Source organism: Macrobrachium rosenbergii, chromosome 56, assembly GCF_040412425.1.
Source record: "Macrobrachium rosenbergii isolate ZJJX-2024 chromosome 56, ASM4041242v1, whole genome shotgun sequence".
Classification (NCBI taxonomy): domain Eukaryota; kingdom Metazoa; phylum Arthropoda; class Malacostraca; order Decapoda; family Palaemonidae; genus Macrobrachium; species Macrobrachium rosenbergii.
The window spans coordinates 66,547,554-66,566,238 of record NC_089796.1 but is presented as its reverse complement, the minus strand read 5'-3'; the positions used below and the strand labels follow the sequence as shown (position 1 = coordinate 66,566,238).

The 18,685-nt window shown below is 37.4% G+C and overlaps 1 protein-coding gene across 1 annotated transcript in view; it reads left to right on the top strand.

Moving 5' to 3' along the window:
- Positions 1 to 242: 242 nt before the first annotated feature.
- LOC136836232 (zinc finger protein 616-like) overlaps positions 243 to 18,685 on the top strand; it is a 46,866-nt gene continuing 28,423 nt past the window's right edge. Inside the window, 3 exon segments of the mRNA XM_067100236.1 lie at positions 243 to 264; positions 7,804 to 9,051; positions 9,053 to 9,271. Of these exon segments, the coding sequence (XP_066956337.1) occupies positions 260 to 264; positions 7,804 to 9,051; positions 9,053 to 9,271 (1,472 nt within the window). The 5' untranslated portion in view covers positions 243 to 259.

Here is an 18,685-nt window from a genome sequence, read left to right as displayed (position 1 = left end):
TCTAAAAGCGAGTACCGCTCGTAACCCCCCACCGAGATTCAAAGCCGATCAAAATCTCACAAACTTCATACAAGATTTTCGAAACGTCAGAAGATGCCATGACACATGGCAACATTTGACCAGCGCTTCGATGTAATTAAAACGTTACGAATAATACGTTTCCCTGGAAGAGGACGTGCATGAAAATTGGCACTGAAGCAATTAAGTGAAAAAGTGAATAAAAGTCTGTCATGAGCAACAAAACAAATCGGAAAAATAAATGAGGTAAATGTGGCAAAACTCACAGCATCCATAAAGAAAATTTTATGTATGCCAGTTTAACCCTGAATAAAGAGCTATCTTCGATTCATATTTGATATTAAGCTTAAATTCATTAGTAGGAGAGCTCCTGAAATCGAAAATGCTCCTTTTTAACGGTAAAAATGGTGAAATAAAAATGAAAAGGAGAGTTTGTAATATGGCAACATCCACGTCGGTGGCTTTGAAACTCCGGCCGAGAGAAGAAGAGAAGACACAAACAAAGATTTCGCGAAGCCTGAACCTCAAACTTACTTTGTGGCCCAAATGGACCTCCCTTCGCTGGTTCCTCATCTTGCTCTCTAGAATTTGGGCGCAATTGGGCAGGCGAGGTGGGTATTGTGCCCCAATTTAGGCTATATTTCTTTATTTAGATTTAAACGAGGGACTGAAAGCAGGAGTCCCGCAAGCTAGGCCTAAACAAGCCTACTTGAGCGAAAGGGAATCTTAGTAAAATAGGCTTATTTCGGGCTTATTTCACAGCCTCAAAGACGAGAACTTCACACATTTAATTTAACAATAATAATATAATCCACTGATAGGTTTACAAACACTTTAGGTATGTCAGGCTTACGGTAATGAGAAGGCCTAGGCCTATTCCATGAGTCTTAACGAAACTGCCTTACCGTAGGCTTAGATTAGGCTTAAGGCTAACCCAGACCGTAAACAAAATCTTATTGAGCAGTGTTTTATGGATGTCTTATTTGGTTCTAGACTTAGAATAGGCTGACTTTGTTGCTAGTTATGATGTGTACTAATAGGCCTAAACCTAGTCCCATTGTAGGCTAGGGCCAGGTTAGATTATGTCCAAACGGTAATCCTCAGGGGTGAATCTACTCACTGAGGTAACGGTCTTCCACCGTGCAAATCTAAACGTCGCAGTCGTAATTTGTCTAGTTTACAGGACCTAAGCTATTAGGCCTAAAATATTGCAAACATGATTTTTTGCTAATTTATGAAAACTTTAAGTTTTATTATTAAGGAAATTGTGGAAGTAGGCCTAGGCCTAATATATATTTGGTAGTGCTAAGGATATTCACCTGTTAAAACTTTGGATAAATGTCAAGGAGACGGCTGCATGAAAATATCATTTAATATTTTTTTTACTAAACATTATAGAAATGAGTGTACAGTAATACCTCAGTTTTACACACTTCGAGTTGCGCAAATTCAAAGACGCGCGAACTTTTCAATGGAACCTAACCAATTGGCATACGCGTTTCTTTCACAGACACGTGACATTTGCAAAATCCTTGAGAAAGCCTGCAGAAATGGTTATGTTTAATTTTTAAATAATTTATAAGTTTTCATGCTTTTATGTGTAAAATTTGTATTATTTGTATTTTAGTACATAAATACTAGCATCCTCTAGTTAAAATATAGTAAAATCAATCAAAATCATAAAACAGCTGTCAATGCAAACTCTCTCTCTCTCTCTCTCTCTCTCTCTCTCTCTCTCTCTCTCTCTCTCTCTCTCTCTCTCTCTCTCTCTCTCTCTCTCTCTCTCATGGTACTTAAATATATGCTTTGATGTATAAGTTGTATTTTTGTTTCTCTCTCTCTCTCTCTCTCTCTCTCTCTCTCTCTCTCTCTCTCTCTCTCTCTCTCTCACTGAGATAAGAGAGAAAATATATCTTTGATGTATGAGTTGTATTTTGTTTCTCTCTCTCTCTCTCTCTCTCTCTCTCTCTCTCTCTCTCTCTCTTCTCTCTCTCTCTCTCTCTCTCTCACTGAGATAAGAGAGAAATTTTTTATGCATATTTAACGTGTGTTTATTTGTTTTGTATACTGTAGTTTTATAGATAAACGTTACGTCACTTTGATATTAATTTTTTTCATATTTTCCATGCTACAATTACAACTTTTTGCATTTGTATAGTAAGTTATTTAAAATTTTAAACAAATACATATCGATTCCCAGTCTTTTCTTGGATTCTTTGGAGCGAGGGGGATTGTAACTAACTGTCAATTATTTTGACGTATTGACATATTGATAGGAAGGGGAGGCAGTGTTGCACACAGATGTCATAAGGATACTGAAAAATCTCTCTCTCTCTCTCTCTCTCTCTCCTCTCTCTCTCTCTCTTCTCTCTTTTCCTTCATAAATCATGAATTTCATCTTTTGATATCTAATGTAAGAATAACTTCTCTCTCTCTCTCTCTTTCTAAAGTTATTCTCTCTTTCTTTGTCATAAATCATGAATAAATTCCCTCTTGATATGTAAGAACAAACTCTCTCTCTCTCTCTCTCTCTCTCTCTCTCTCTCTCTCTCTCTCTCTCTCTCTCTCTCTCTCTCTCTCTCTCTCTGTAATAATTCATAAATACTGTCACTCTTGATATAGCGTGGGGGCAACCCCCATCTCTCTCTCTCTCTCTGGCAACTCTCTCTCTCTCTCTCTCTCTCTCTCTCTCATCTCTCTCTCTCTCTGTCTGGTACTGTAATGAAATATGAATTACAGTATGGTATTGTTAACTTTATGAAATTAAAATGCTTTGGAGCATGATTTTGTCATATTTAGGTTTTAAACCTAGGAATAACTTATTTACTGTATGTATTAGCATTTTTTTAGTGACGGTACCAAACTTCCGCAAATCCTCACCTTACACAAGGGGTTCTGGAACCTAACCTCGTGTAAGTTTGAGGTAGCACTGTATTTATTACAGCAAAGGTGAGATCATTTAAGAAATCTACTGAAATATTGAGGAATTTGCCATCTTGTGTCTTTTGTCTTGGGGATTAATGTAAAAACATAGACAAGATGGTAAAATTTCTGTTATCTTCGTAAATTTCCAAATTTATCTTGCCTGTACTGCAATATATACATCCATTTATATTCTTCAGTCAAGGACTTAATTAACAATTGAATGCAGCCATTTCCTTTATATTTACTAAGCCTTTTTTTAACACATAATTTAAATGGGAACTCGCATTACAATACAGAATGGCTCTGAGGCATAACTATAGCGCTGTGGCTTATTCTCATGCATGCACATAGGTTATAAGTCTCCTATCATCCTGTCTTGATAATGTTACTTGATTGTGTTGCAATTTTTCCATAAGTAATAAAGCCATTAAAGTTTAACACACCAATTATGTTTGGAAAACAATTAAACTAAAACACATTTAGTGCTATAAGCATGTAGGATAGGCTTTAACCTCACCCTGAACATGTTGTAATTACAGGTAAAGTAGAAGCCTAAAGATGGAGAACATGAGTTATAGGTTTCCGATACTTTTCCAGTGATTTGTTCTTCAAGTACAGTATATGGATGCACTTAAATATATAATATATAAGGGTCACTCACTTACAAGTCATACACCTGAACTTTCCTTAATGCAAATATAAGAATAATGAATTCTCTCCTCCATTAGAAAGTGGTCGAGACCACCTTTGTGTGGTATCAGAAGAAAACGTTTACATAGGCCAGGACTACAAATTAATCTTAAGAATAGCAAACTGTGAAGTATATATTCAACTGATTGTTTGGCATGTGTTTTGATCTGTTTTTTGTATCTTTTTCAGCATAATATTTTGACTTTTGACTGGAACCCAAGCTCCTCGTGTTTTCCTATTAGCCCAACAAATATATGGGGAAATCCAGGTTTTAGTCGGGCATTAATATACAATATGGGAGGTTGCTGACAATCCAATGTCTCTGGTTTTCACTTCATATTCTGGGTGGGAAATTATTTTAACAAAACCCCAGTGAGAAGATATTTGGGAAAAACAGAACCATCAAAGTAAGGCACTACAGCATTTAGCTACATATGTCATAGATAGCATACTTGTCAATTAAAACTCTTGTATATACTTGTTAAGTAATGCCATTGTCACACTTGTTTTTGGAGGTCATCCAGTTATTCTGTGTTGCTGAATTGCAGATGTATGTTAGATCATTTAGTTCAACGTATAGCAGAAAACATATTCTGGTATGGTTGACCAGTCATTATGATGCTTGTTTTGAAATTTAGGACATGAGTGCATTATTACCTATAATAATGGTACTATACTCTGTATTATTACTTGAGTGGAACATAGATTAGCAAATCCCCATGCACTTACTTATCAATGTGACAGGGAGGGGCCGAAGATCACAGAGGGCAACTAGGCCAATATTCCTGAGATCAGATTGAGACCCCTTAAAATTTCTCATGACTTGCAACATCAGTTAACAGATGCAGTATCTTATTTTTTCAGTTATTCATTGGCCATGAATATCCAGAACACAGGAATCATGGTCTTGAAACTTTCATGGATACAGTGTGTATAGACAGGTACTTCCATAATATATGCACACCATTCACGATGCTCATGGTGGTCTTGGCTCAATCAATGTGGCTCAATCCTTGCATTGATTACATAACTCTATCATGTTCATCACTACCTTGATCCATTACTGTTCCTAGCAGGTTTCTGCTGATACGAGACTGATCAGTTGTCTGCGCTTCCCTTGTTGTTTATCGTGGTCAAGGGTTTCATGGTTGATTTTTCACTGTGACTCCCTTCCACTCATGCACATGGTAGAAATTTTTTCAGGGTTTGGTATAGGTGTTTTGTGCCAATATCTGCTACAGAGCAGGTTGCCTGAGGTCACACAAAACCTTTGCCTGATGCCCCTGGTGCCCAAACCGTGGTGCTTGGTACCGGGTAGCCTTTGTCAGAAAGCAGCACCCTTACCTCTACTGACCCAAGTGATGACCAAGCAGAAGGTAAGCTTGGTACCTCCACCTCTGACTCTGTGTCCACTGAATGGGATTTCCAGTCTTTTGTGAAGGAAACATGGTTTCTACTCTTTGTAGGATACAGACAGATTTCATTTTTAGGTATAAGGGCAGGATCCTGATTGACAGACTTCTGCTTTCTACAGAGTCATCCATTGGCCCTTGGATTCTTTTTTCTGATCCCACGGTGGTTTCCCAACCATTGTGTGGTATTCCCAGCTCCTTTCAGACAAATTTGCATCTTACCTAAAGTGCTTTGTTGGGCTTAGGTTGACCAAAAGGTGCCTTTCTCTCCACTGTGCCCTTCCCAACTATTAAACAGTGCAGAGGGTAGACTGATGAATGCAGGAAACCAACACAACAAAGCGCTAGTCAAAAGACTTAGCTCTGACGATGTGCTATTCATTTTCTTCTTTGTCAAGAGGATGGGGTAACAGAAGAGAGCTATCACCATACCCAGATGTTATTGTTACTGACTGATCCTTTTTCTTGTTCTGTAATGGGTTAAACAGGATTCCCTGGACTTTTCCTAGAGTATAATTTAACATGTTGATTCAGGTATGACACAGGGCCGTGCAGTTTAGGATGTTACAGGCGTCAGCCCTCCCCTACTTAAATACATGATTAGGAATCTGACAATTCAGGTTAGGTTATTGACTGTCCCTTCAGCCTTTTGTTACAAGAGAAGACTTATGGAATACAGCAGATTCATAGCCTAACATATTCCTCACATTTTGGAACGGTGTCACAGTGAGTTCTGTGTGACAGTCCTCTTACCTTAGGGATAAGTCTCCTGTATAAAAAGGAATACCTCATTTTGAAATTAATTTCTATTTTTCATAGATGCTACATACAAACCAGTGTCTTCTGTCATAATCGTACATCAGGTAACCTTGCATAGTCCCAGTTTGCCAAAGGGAAAAACTGATGGGTTACCAACAAGTGCCACTCACCTACTTTCCACTAAATTACCAAGCATAATGACCATTTCCAGATTGTGCAGGAAATACTGCTTTAGAAAAGCTCTGGTTTGTATATCCAAGAAAAATACAAAATTTTAACAACTTTCTTTGTTACAACCATCACTTAACAAGGTAATTTGCCATCCTTCCAGCCCTACAGAGTGTATAGTCTGGTGAGAAAACACTTGATAAGACCCTTCTCTATCAGTAGAGGAACTTTTTCTCCTTTGTCGTCTTCTTTTGATTGTGTCGAAATATAGCTGACACACCTAAAGGCAGTTGTAAAGTTTTGGGTTTGTACAAAAAAATCAGTTATTTTTCTAAGATTTTTGTGTCAAAAATCAACTACCAGTACCAAAATCGGTAGCTATGGACACTTATTATTTCTCTGCATCATTTGTGAGAAACTGCAGTCATACATAACTGTGTAGTATATAATCTGTACTGACACTGAAGACCATACAAATACAGTACTGTATTACCCAAAAAGTAATTAGGAAAGCATATATATAAGCTACTCATATATGACACAGCATAACACCTTGTACTATCTGTTGTATATCATTGACTCACATATGTAAAAAATGCAGTCACATAAAACTGCTCTTCGTAACACAGGGTACAAATTGATAATAAAAGTAAGCAAATAAGTTTGCTAGTGCCATGAATTAGTTTTAATGCTTACCTTGGCCTTTTAAAAAGTTGTGATGCCACATAACCATAGTTGAGATTTGCAGTGTAGAGTGGCTGGTAGATGCAGCTATAACTTGACATTTTCCCTTCTTCACCACATTGGTCCTGTGGGAAGTATTAAAATTAGATTCAGTAATTCCAAAGGCTCCTTAAATATGAAAATGCTGTTTACTTTTTAAAGTATACAACCCTTCCTGTACAGAAGTATCTTTGCACATGACTCTGGATCAGTGATCATTGCAGTTATGTTGCCATGTAATGTAAACTCATTCATTCTCATGCAAAGTTGGCTCTGTAGTTGAGGCTTATTAATAAGTTGTGCACTTGTGTGTTTGTGTGTATTTCCCAGCCACTCACTCAACTAAACAATTTTTCTGTAGTTCCCATCAAGCTCACAAGGTGCTGCTCTGGTGATATTTTGCATTGTGCTGTGTTTGAGAGTTTGTCTTTTAGAGAATGTGTGTGCATGAGTCTAGTTGTGGCTGAGGTATCTGACTTGATGAGATGTCCTGTGTGTGAGCATAGTTATGGAAGACTTGTTTCTCCCATTGAACATTTTCCATTTCTGTTTATACATTAGAACCTTTATGTGATGCCTGCAAACATTCTCCTTTCCAAGAAAACTTCATTTTTTCCTGGACATATGAGCATTGATTATAACTTTTTCTGATGTTCACAAATTTCTCTTTTAAAGAAAACTTAATTTTCCATGATGTATGAACACCGATTGTAATGCACACCAAAAATGCAGGATCTAGCACCTACAGTATATAGTAGTACAAAAAAAGGCTTGCAGAGACTTACATACTGTAGTTAGTTTGTAGTTAAAGGACAGTAAAGGCAGTTGGTTTTCCAGCTCTGAGTCTTTAAATCTATTTTTCTCTTGTCATTCATTGTCATTTGCAATTAAATTTATTGTGGTGTAGGGTACAGTAAATTTTTTCGATAAATGTGGCAAAAACCAGCCATTATTGGGGAAAATATTATTATTTAATACATACACATACTTTACCTACTCAGTACAGTATTTTAAAATGCAGTAATTTGTGTATATGTTAGAGATTTGTGTTTTTAGACCCCTAACATTGCACTGATATTGATTTACTAATATCTACTCTCTTTTTCAGGAGTCACACATGTCATCTAGGAAGTCAAACTGTTTCGTGGTTTTTTGTTAGCACGATGGCACTGCCTCCTAACTCAGTCAACATGAATAGTGTTTACATGGATCACTTTATGCAGGTTGGTCAGACGGGAGGGCATCCAGGATGGTACGACTACAACACATTCAACAATCTCCTTGTTAGCCCTCCTGTCCAGCATCCACAGATTCCTGTGCCTCAGCCCCACCATGTTCATCATCAAGAAATCATCCCTCCTGCTGTGCAGCCAAAACCAAAGCAACCCCCAGTGCCTCGGCAGAAGCCACGCGCAGCACCGATGGAACGTACTTATCACTGTGACGCCTGCGGTGCGTCATTTTCGAATTCTTCAAATTTGAAGTCCCACTCGAGGATCCACTCAGGAGAAAGACCGTACACTTGCGAACTGTGCAACGCCTCTTTTGTTCAGAGTTCCAACTTAAAGGCTCACAAGCGTATTCACACAGGGGAACGTCCATACATGTGCTCGGAATGTGGCCAAGCATTTTCAAGGTCATCACATTTAACGGGACACAAACGTACTCATACTGGAGAGCGCCCTTACATATGTGGTATCTGCCAAGATTCTTTTGTTACGAGTACACATTTACGGAATCACATGCGCAAGCATACGGGTGAGAGGCCTTTTTCCTGTTCTGTCTGCAAAGCTGCATTTGCACAGAATGCCTCTTTGCAGATACATCTCCGTATTCATACTGGAGAAAGGCCTTACAAATGTACAGAATGTGCTGCAGCTTTCCGATCCAAAGGAGACCTCAGAAGTCATCGCAAGCTTCACACAGACGAAAGGCCTTATGCATGTTGTCGTTGCGGGAAATATTTCAAAACGAACCAGTATTTGCAAAAACATTTAAAGAAATGTGGTGCACCTCCTACGGGGAAGAAGCGAGGAAGGCCACGTAAAATGGTACAAGCTGAACCAGTGTTATTGTCTGTTGCCAAGAAAAAAGTGAACTGTGGTAGTGGCCGTGGAAAAGGGCGTAATAAAGGTAAGCTTGTTCGAACAAGGGCAAAGTCCGCACGCCTTAATCGCAATGTTAAAGTAGAGGAGCAAGATGAGAATGTGTGTGAAATTCATCCGAGAGAACGAAACGAGGACCCAAGGCTTGTACAGGGTGGCACATTTGTTGATATTATGGATCTGGAGAAGATTCCCAAGTGTAATATTTTGAGTGACAGTTCGAGCAGTAGTGAACCTTTAGCCACAAACTCTTGATTCACATATGGACCCCCTAAGTATGCAGGTTCAGGAGCCATTGCCTGAAATAAAGGAATGTGTTGAACAGATTGACGAGATTGCAAATAGTGGGTTGGAACAGGTTGCAGATGTCAATCAGACTTTACAGATTAGCCATGTTGAACACATTGACCACATGCCTCTTGAGGCCATGGACCGTATTGTTCAGGGAAATCCTTATCAGGAACACTCTATGTAGACTTTGAGTTGATTACTAATCTTTTATAATAAAGTGATCTCTTGGTATTTAAAAAATATTTTCTCCTTGACCCTTGCTTCAAAGTAGATTTTAGTTTTATGTGTGTCCATACGTTTTGTAATCTACACGAGTGGTTTACTGAATAACAGAAGCTTTTTAATCACTCAAATTGTTTCCTGATTCGTTTTCGTTACCTTTAGATAAGCTGTATAAGTGCATTTTGTACAGAATAGAGCTCATGTGCAAATAATTTATTGACAATACTCACTGCTGTTTGTGCAGACATACCGTAAAAGAAAACAAAAGTAAGAGGGCACAGCCCCTTTTTAAATCATTACTAAGGTGTCAGCAATAAGAGTAACTGTTTATTTGTTTATAACAAACTCATCAGTCATATTAAGCCCACATCACAGTTTGCAGTGATCACCAGACTCTCGGTTTGATGTTAACAAAAGGAGAGAACTAACTGTAACATAGCCTTACCTGGATTCTCAATAGACCATCCATCAACCACCTCCCCTATTGTGGTTAGTGCTGTCAGTCTAGTAAAGGTTACTTGAGGTTCTTTGCAGTGTCCTTCAGCCCCTAGCTGCAACCCCTTTCATTCCATTTACTGTTCTGTTCACATTCCCATTCTTCCACATTACTTTCCACCCTCTCCTAACTATTGATTCATAGGGCAACTGCAAGGTTTTCTTCCTGTTACATATTTTAAAACCTTTCCACTCTGTTTTCCTTCCAGCGCTGAATGACTTTTAGGTCCCAGTGCTTGGCCTTGGGCCTAAATTTTATATTCCGTTTCCACCAACCACTTCATAATTTGAGTCTGAAGAGTTGACAACAGCTCTGTAGTATGCCCCACCACTTGTTTTCTTAAAGATTTGTTTTTTCTAGTATTTTATTTCAACGCTAATCTGATCCAGTTTATTTCAATAGTCTCCATCAGTGACAGTATTATATAAAGTGGTGAAATATGATTACATTTAATTAGGTTTTCCAGCATGCTAGTACCTACCAGGAAGTAATTAGATTGCTTTCTATTTCCTGTTTATCTTACTATTAATCAGCTTATATTGGATACCTAAGGTCTCTTAACGTATTCAGTATTTCTATATATTCATACTTCAGAGTATGGTACTCACTAATTGTACACTTTAATGACTACAGTTAATTACTTGATTATTGAACTAGCTAAATCATTTTAATTTTGGTACTTAGCAAAGAAAAATTATTGGTCTTACTACTTTGCAAAATTTTTAATAACTGTATTTTCTTACAAATCCATCACTTTACCATAGCTTTAAGTGTGCACCAGCTCATTCTCAAACCATGTTCAAATAAAGTGCCCCCACCTAGTCTGTATATCTGGATTCAAAAGTGTCCCTAAGTTTGGTGAAATAATTCCAAGTGGCTATGCCAATACAGTACAAACACACCTGTTGGTTCTTTTTCCTGGGACTGACTATTCATACACAAAACGCTTTTTCATCAGTGTTTCTCTACCTGAAGGGTTCCTTTGCTGAGGGTTTATGCTTATATTTTGTGCTTAGTGAGTCAAAATAAAAGTTAGCCAGTCAAAATAAGAGTGTGAAGTGTTTTGCTTGGAGGTGGTTGGGTAACCAGTAAGAAGCATCCGAAGAATATATAAGCCTTCCATTCAAACATCTGCTCTGTTCATTGTATATTATTTACTCAGAAGCAGGTCTCAATTTCCCTGCCATTTTTGGTGTAATTACCCTTTCAAGCATTGCATGAAATTTTCATAGTCTTCTATTTCATTTTACTACTATACAGTATGTGTTTTCTGATAGTTTTTGTGCTTTCACTAAGTTGCAGTGACTCATTTTGTCTCTTGAAAAATGTTTTCTTTGGGATTATTGGAGTAATTACTGTATTATGTATCCATTTAGTATTACTGTACTGTCTATTTTGATTTTGAAGATTATAATTACTTAGTGTGTTGCAAAGGTTACCCTTTTTTCATGCTATCAGCTTATTGTAGTTGTTCTTTTCTGTATTTTCAGTGACTTGATAGAGGAACTGCTGGCAAGCAGTGAAGGAGTTTCATGACCAGTGTTGCAAATTTTACCTTGCTCTCATGTTTTCAGCTTATTGCAGTTGTTGCTTTTCTGTATTTGCATTGATTTGAGGAAGGTGCATAAGAACTGCTGGCAAGCAGTGAAGGAGCTTCATGCCCAGCCTAGAGGGACCTCATTTGCTTTGCAGTTTTTTAAGGGGAAGTATACACACAGCACTTCCTTGCAGGGACGTGCAGAGAACTTTTACAGGGCAGGTGCTCAAGTGAAAAAAAGGGCAAAATATAATAATGAATGAGGCAAAATATACATACAACTTCTCAATATTCTCTCAACTTTATTTAAACTAGGCATTAATAATTCAAGAAAACAATAAACATGACTGATTATCATAGGTACAAGTAGGCTAATGCCTTAGATGAACATGCAATATACTGCACTGACTACCTGCAGCAATAGAGCTTGGGAATATATTTAAAGAAAAATTATATATTATTTACAAATTAATAACAAAAAGAAAATGATCAATCAGTATGATTAATACAGTAGGTTGCTAACCAGACTTATCATTTTATATTTATAAGAGAACCCTCCTGTGTGCCATTTCTTTGAATATGTTGATAACCTCACTGTTGTTGATTTTGATATCCTTTTTCAATTGCTAGCAACAAAAGATCAGATAGCCTCTCCTCACTGCACTGGCTACGCAGCTTAGTCTTCACAAGCTTGAGTTTGGAGAAGGTCCTTTCCACTGTTGCAGTTGTGACAGGCAGAGTGGCATAAATTGTTAAAAGTTCAAGCATAAGTGGAAATATTTCCTGAGTATTGTTTACCTTCATCAGGTTGAGCATTGAAGCTGCAGTGTTCTGTGGATGGCAAGGAAAAATGAGGAATAAAAATCTTCAATTCCAACTGTAACTTGTCTACTTCTTCTAGCTCATAAAACTGACATAATTTTTGTAATGACTTGAATGCTTCTTCATTCACAGGTTCTTTCCAGTTATCTTGACTGTCATGTAATGGAAAGCCTTTAAGATACCCCTTGTTGTGTTGTTCCATCTTTAAATCTTTGTAGCTCTTGAGATATTTTATCTAAAAACACATAAAATACTCTCACGCGGTAGTAATCATCCAAGGTCTGATATTGCTGGTCCTCAGTAGTAGCAGATGTAGCACTATACTTGTATCTTTCAGGCATTTTCCTTCTTCTGCCTTGTCCAGGAATCACAGAGGGGAGGTTGATGGCCATAGATTCAGCTCTGTCTTTGACTTTTGTAAAAATCTCTGAAACTTCTCATCATTTCTTAACTCTCTCAAGCTTTGTAGCACTCCATCCACAATTCTATAGGAAGCAGCTAAATCAAGGTCTTTCAGTTGTAGTGCATTAGATGCATAGGCAGTTTCTTGAAAAAACTGGGGTAGCAATCTCAAGACAAACAAGAAATTCAAAGTTAATACTTTTCAGCAATATTGAGGCCTCCCCCTGCTGACGTGTCAGGAGGATCCTTTGCACTATCTCTTCTAGAAACTGCTTCAGAGCTGGGATGACCTTCTTCATAGTTCTAAGAGCTGATTCTCTGCAAGCCCATCTTGTGTCTGATAGCTTCTGAAGTTCAAGTGGGCGATCTTCTGATACATTGCTTTTGGATCTCCATGAATGCAGCATGCCGTTTTGAAGAGTTAGCAACAAAAGCATACAATTTCTCCACCAAGCTGAAAAAAAGTTATAAACTGAATACTTGATTTGGCACTTTCAACTAAGACTAGATTTAGGCAATGTGCATGACAATGTACATAGAGTGCCTTTGGGTTCTGTCTCTGGAGTCTGGACTGCAATCCGTTGTATATTCCACTCATATTTGCTGCCCCATCATATCCTTGCCCTCGCATATCATCTATGTTTAGGTTATTTGCATTAAGCATAGAGATCACTTCTTTCTCCAGTGCCTCACCAGTTGTTGATTGAACATTGAATACCTGTATGAAACGTTCTTTTTATTTTGAAGTCATGAACATACCTCACAACAAAAGAGACCTGTTCTGTATGTGAAACATCTGTTGTTTCATCCATGAGGATGGAGAAGACCTTGCTCTGGTGAATTTCTTCTAATATCACTCTTCTAACTGAAATGGCCAAAGCCTTGATCAGGTCATTCTGAGTCCTGTTTGAAAGTAGTGACACTTGGGGTCTTTTCAGTATATCTTGTTTTTCTTTAATTACATCAAGGTGCAATTGAACAACGCTGTCATACTTGCATAAACATTTCTACAAGTTCAAGAAAATTTCTCGATTTTCACTGGTAGAGATTTCTCCGTCGCCCCTAAATGGCAAACCTTGTCTTGCCAAGTATAGTGTGATGGAGATCAACCTGTCTAAAATTTCTCTCGGTTTCTCTGCTTCTCTTTGTCTCTAGCAGCTTGTACTTCTCTATTTGCTGTTTCTAATGCAATATCTAATGCTTGGCTCTGGAATCCTTTCCATCGAACCATACCAATCATGTGAGATTCTGAACCAGCATGCTCTTTATTTTCTCTAAAGCTGTCCTCCAACGGCTTATGCCCTCTGATTTCCAAGCTACTCGGCCACTGTACCTTTCCTCAGTCAAAAACAGGCGACAGCTGAAGCAGAACATGGCATCTTTCTGAGGTGAATATTCTAACCAAGAGTTCTTTTCATACCATTTCTTCTGAAACGAGCGTCCTTCTAAATTCTTGGGATATGAAATTACAGGTTGACAAGGACCATAATTATTGCAGAGTTTGATAAAAGATTCACTAATACGTATCTTATAAGTAACAACATGTGCAGGATCATTTGGATATTGTAATTCAGGTAGCATGGAAAATGGCTCTTCAACATCAGTCACTTCGGCTCTTGCTTCAATCTGGGGCTCCTGTGGAGCAACTTGCTCTTCTAGGTCATCTACACTGTCTTCTTCATTTGGCTCATCGTCTGCTTCCATATCTTCAGTTTCTGATTCTTCGCTCTCCTGAGTCTCCTCCCGGTCCTCTGAATCCTCCTCCACTTGCTCAGATATTGAAGCTGCCACTCTAGGCTTCATCCAATCATAAAGAGTTCTGCTACCTTGGGCAGCATCTTGTCTGCACTGTTCCTGTTCCTTTTTCTTCTCTCCTTCCGTGGCATACTCAAGATGATTAATATAATAAAATCTGAATGGAAAGACAAATGTTACAGTATTCAATATTCCAAGATATCTAAGGGTATTATAACATAATAACATAAAAATGATTAAAGATGACACAAAAGCCAAGGAAGACGAAATTCGGCCTCATGATGCTGGATGTTGAAAAAAATTATATATATATATATATATATATATATATATATATATATATATATATATATATATATATATATATATAGCCCTTAAAGGTTATTTTGGTTAATACTTTGAATATGTTTATAAAATGAGTCTAGAAGCCAAAACCATTACCTTGGCAAAAGCTAGTCCTTAAATTCAAAGATAAAAGAAGAAAGAATATATATATATATATATATATATATATATATATATATATATATATATATATATATATATATATATATATATATTTTGTGTGTGTATGTAATTTGATATATGCAAAATCGTGACAAAAATGATAGTGTTCAACCCATAAACCCGTCTTCACCCCATAAATACCCACCCCCTCATCAACTGAAAATTATAATTACCAACACCCCAATAGTACGTCTGTAGCCTGTAGGCCTAGGTCTGTGTGTAGTAAAAGTGTTGTCCTGAAATGTTGAAATATGTAAAGTCTTTGTGTTTTTTTTTTTTTAAAAAATAACGACACCACTTCATTTCAGCACAACACTTTATACACGTCACTTTGGGTTTCTGAAATCACTATAATAATCGTCAATCCTTTGAAATGAAATTTAAATTCACTAAGCACACCACACCATCCTTAGCCTAGGCTACATTTCACAAAAATTAATTATGAGGATATTTTTCTGTTTCTTTAACACACTGTGCCATTTTCTTATTATAAATGTTATAACAGATGTTTGTTGAATGAAACATTGATTTTAGTTGTAAGTGCAGAAAATATAGCCCATGTACAAATGATAAACAAGGAATACCGATTAAAGAGCGTTGTTTTGCCTCCGTGATGTGTTAGTGTTACACTGTTCCCTCTTCCCTAGCAGTATAGCCATTAGCCAGAATGCATAAGACATTGCAAAGTAGGCCTAGTTTGAGCTTACATGCAAGAATACATTTATGTGATATATCTATAAACTATAATATATATATATATATATAGTATATATATATATATATATATATATATATATATATATATATATATATATATATATATATATATATATATATATATAGAGGAAAAAATTTGTTCACAATGAAATTTTCTAATGTCTCTCATTTGTAAGGGACTCCACTTGACTCCTGGAGAGCTGGCAATATTGTAATTCAGCCACTGCCCACACTGGCCATTCCTCATGGTCTATGACTTCTTAAGCTCTTGTTTAAGTTATTATTATTTCTTATTTTTTTTTTTTTTACTCAACACAGCCTTCTGATAAAGGCTGGTATTTCCAGTCCAGATCCGGGATTATTATAATTATTATTGACACAAAAGGGCACTCTTTCAATAAATTTATGAAAGGGGCAGGGGCTCGAGCACCCCTAGCAACCCTCTCTGCACGTGCCTGTTTCCTTGTATTGTATGTAAGGATTGGTTGGATGCTTAATGTTGCTTTTACAACTGAGGGAGACATTATGGGCATTTTTATATACTGTATATGACAGGGCATGTTATCCGCTACAAAGTTCTCAAGTTCCTTCCACTTCTCCTTCATCCAAGATGTTTTCAACATTGCACAAACAGATAAAACAGCACTTACTGTACATGAATTTCTGGAGGACCTTCCAGAGAATTTTGCTTCATGACAGTCATAGTCCTTTCCCCTCATTATCTTAGTAGTACATTTCCACCCTTGGTGGTTGTGGCAGTCTTTTCTGAGCATGTGAAGGTCCACACGCCACTCCTTACGCCATGAGATTGCTGACACTAAGGACTTGCCCAGCTTTACTTGTTCATGTTAGTGATTGCATTTCTCAAGACAAATTTCTCACCTACCTCTGGTGCCAGACATGAGTGCTACTATCAGTGCTAGTGACTCTTTACATGCTAAGCACTTCACTGCTACTTTGCAGTAACTATATGTATACAGGATGCTGTAGAGTTTTACTGTCAACCAAGTATCTCAGTTCTTGTAGCATGGTTTTTTTTTTTTCAACACTGACCTCCAGGACAAGCAATCATAGATTGCCAAAGCAATCACTTTCTGGTAATGACAGGTGTTTTTAATCATATCACATGTCAAGCAGGTCAACAGGATTTAATGGTTTTGGGTCTCTGTATAAAGTCCTTTTTACTTTTGTGGTGTATTTTTATGACTCCTCATTGAGCTGAGTTGCAGTCTCACAAACCCCCTTGAGTCATGATGCTGCTTGCTTTTATTGCAGAGACAACTCATCATAGCCCATTTGCAAAAGTTTTAGTTCTAATTTTCCTAACTCCAAATATGAATTGTAGATAATTACCAAACTGATGACTTGCCTGTTCCTGAGCTTTATTTATCTTCCAATAGAACCAGACGGCACCATGCAGTTTTGCACAATCTATCGTACACTAGAGAATTCAATGTGGATCACCAGGGGTTGAAGACTAAATACGTTTTATGTTGAGAAACGTCAAGTGTACATAACTTGAAGGGTTTCAGATATAATTTACCCTCATAAGTAGACTTCAGTAAGGTAAGAGACTGGATGTGTGAGGTTATAGGTTTATTTAGAGAGAACCAAAATCTCAAAAGCTCCCAGAGTGGCCTCAGCTTCTTGCCACTCTTAAGTTTGAAGACTTTGGGTTTTGAAATGCCTACAATTGCAGGTACGGATGCCATTCTTGAGGATGGTAACAAGTGAATGCAGGACAGAGGCTCTTGAGTGAATTGCAAAAAACCCATGGCCATCTTACATAACACTTTTGATGTGAGGTCGAATATATTTTACAAATGGACAGGTTGCTCAATCCACTTTATGGTGTCATTTGAATGACAATCATTTAGTCAATGCCTTATTGCCTCATTTGAATGAAGTCCTTTAGTCTATGCCATATGGCCTAATTTCAATGAGTCCTTTAGTTTATGCCTTATGGTGTCATTTCAATGACAGTTCTTTATTTTATGCCTTATGATCTCATTTGAATGACATTCCTTTAGTGTACGCACTATGGTCTGATTTGATGAGAGCCCTATAGTCTATACTTTCTAGTCTCATTTGAATGACAGTCCTTTAGTCTGCACCTTATGGTCTCATTTGAATGAAAGTCCTTCACTCTGCGCCGAATGGTATCGTTTGAATGACAGTCCTTTAGTCTAGGCTTTGTGGTCTCATTTGAATGAAAGTCCCATAGTCTGCACTTTATGGTCTCTTTGAATGACAGTCCTTTAGTCTATTCCTAATTGTCTCATTTTGAATGACAGTCTGTAAGACTACACCTTATGGATCACTTGAATGACATTACTTTAGTCTAAGCTTTATGGTCTCATTTGAATGACAGTCCTTTAGTCTACACTTTGTAGTCTCATTTGAATGACTGTTCTTTAGTCTCCTCATTATAGTCTCATTTGAGTGACAGTCCTATAGCCTACACATTGTGGTCTCATTTTGAACGACAATCCTTAAGTCTACGTCTTATGGACTCATTTGAATGACAGTACTTTAGTCTAAGCATTATGGTCTCATTTGAATGACAGTACTTTAGTCTACACCTCATGGTCTCATTTAAATTAGTCCTTAAGTCTACACCTTATGGTCTCATTTGAATGACAGTCCTGAAGTTTACGCTTTATGGCCTCATTTTGAATGACAGTCCTTAAGTCTATGCTTTATGGCCTCATTTGAATGACAGGCCTTGAGTCGAGGCTTTATGGTCTCATTTGAATGACAGTCCTTAAGTCTATGCCTTATGGCCTCATTTTGAATGACAGTCCTTTAGTCTACACATTATGATCTCATTTAAATGACAGTACTTTAGTCTATGCTTTATGGTCTCATTTCAATGACAGTCCTATAGTCTACACATTGCGACCTCATTTTGAATTAAAGTCCTTAAGCCTATGCCTTATGGACTCATTTTGAATGACAGTACTTTAGTCTACACCTTATGGTCTCATTTGAATGACAGCCATATATTCTATGCCTTATGGTCTCATTTAAATGACAGTCCTATATTCTATGCCTTATGGTCTCATTTAAATGACAGTCCTATATTCTATGCCTTATGGTCTCATTTAAATGACAGTCCTATATTCTATGCCTTATG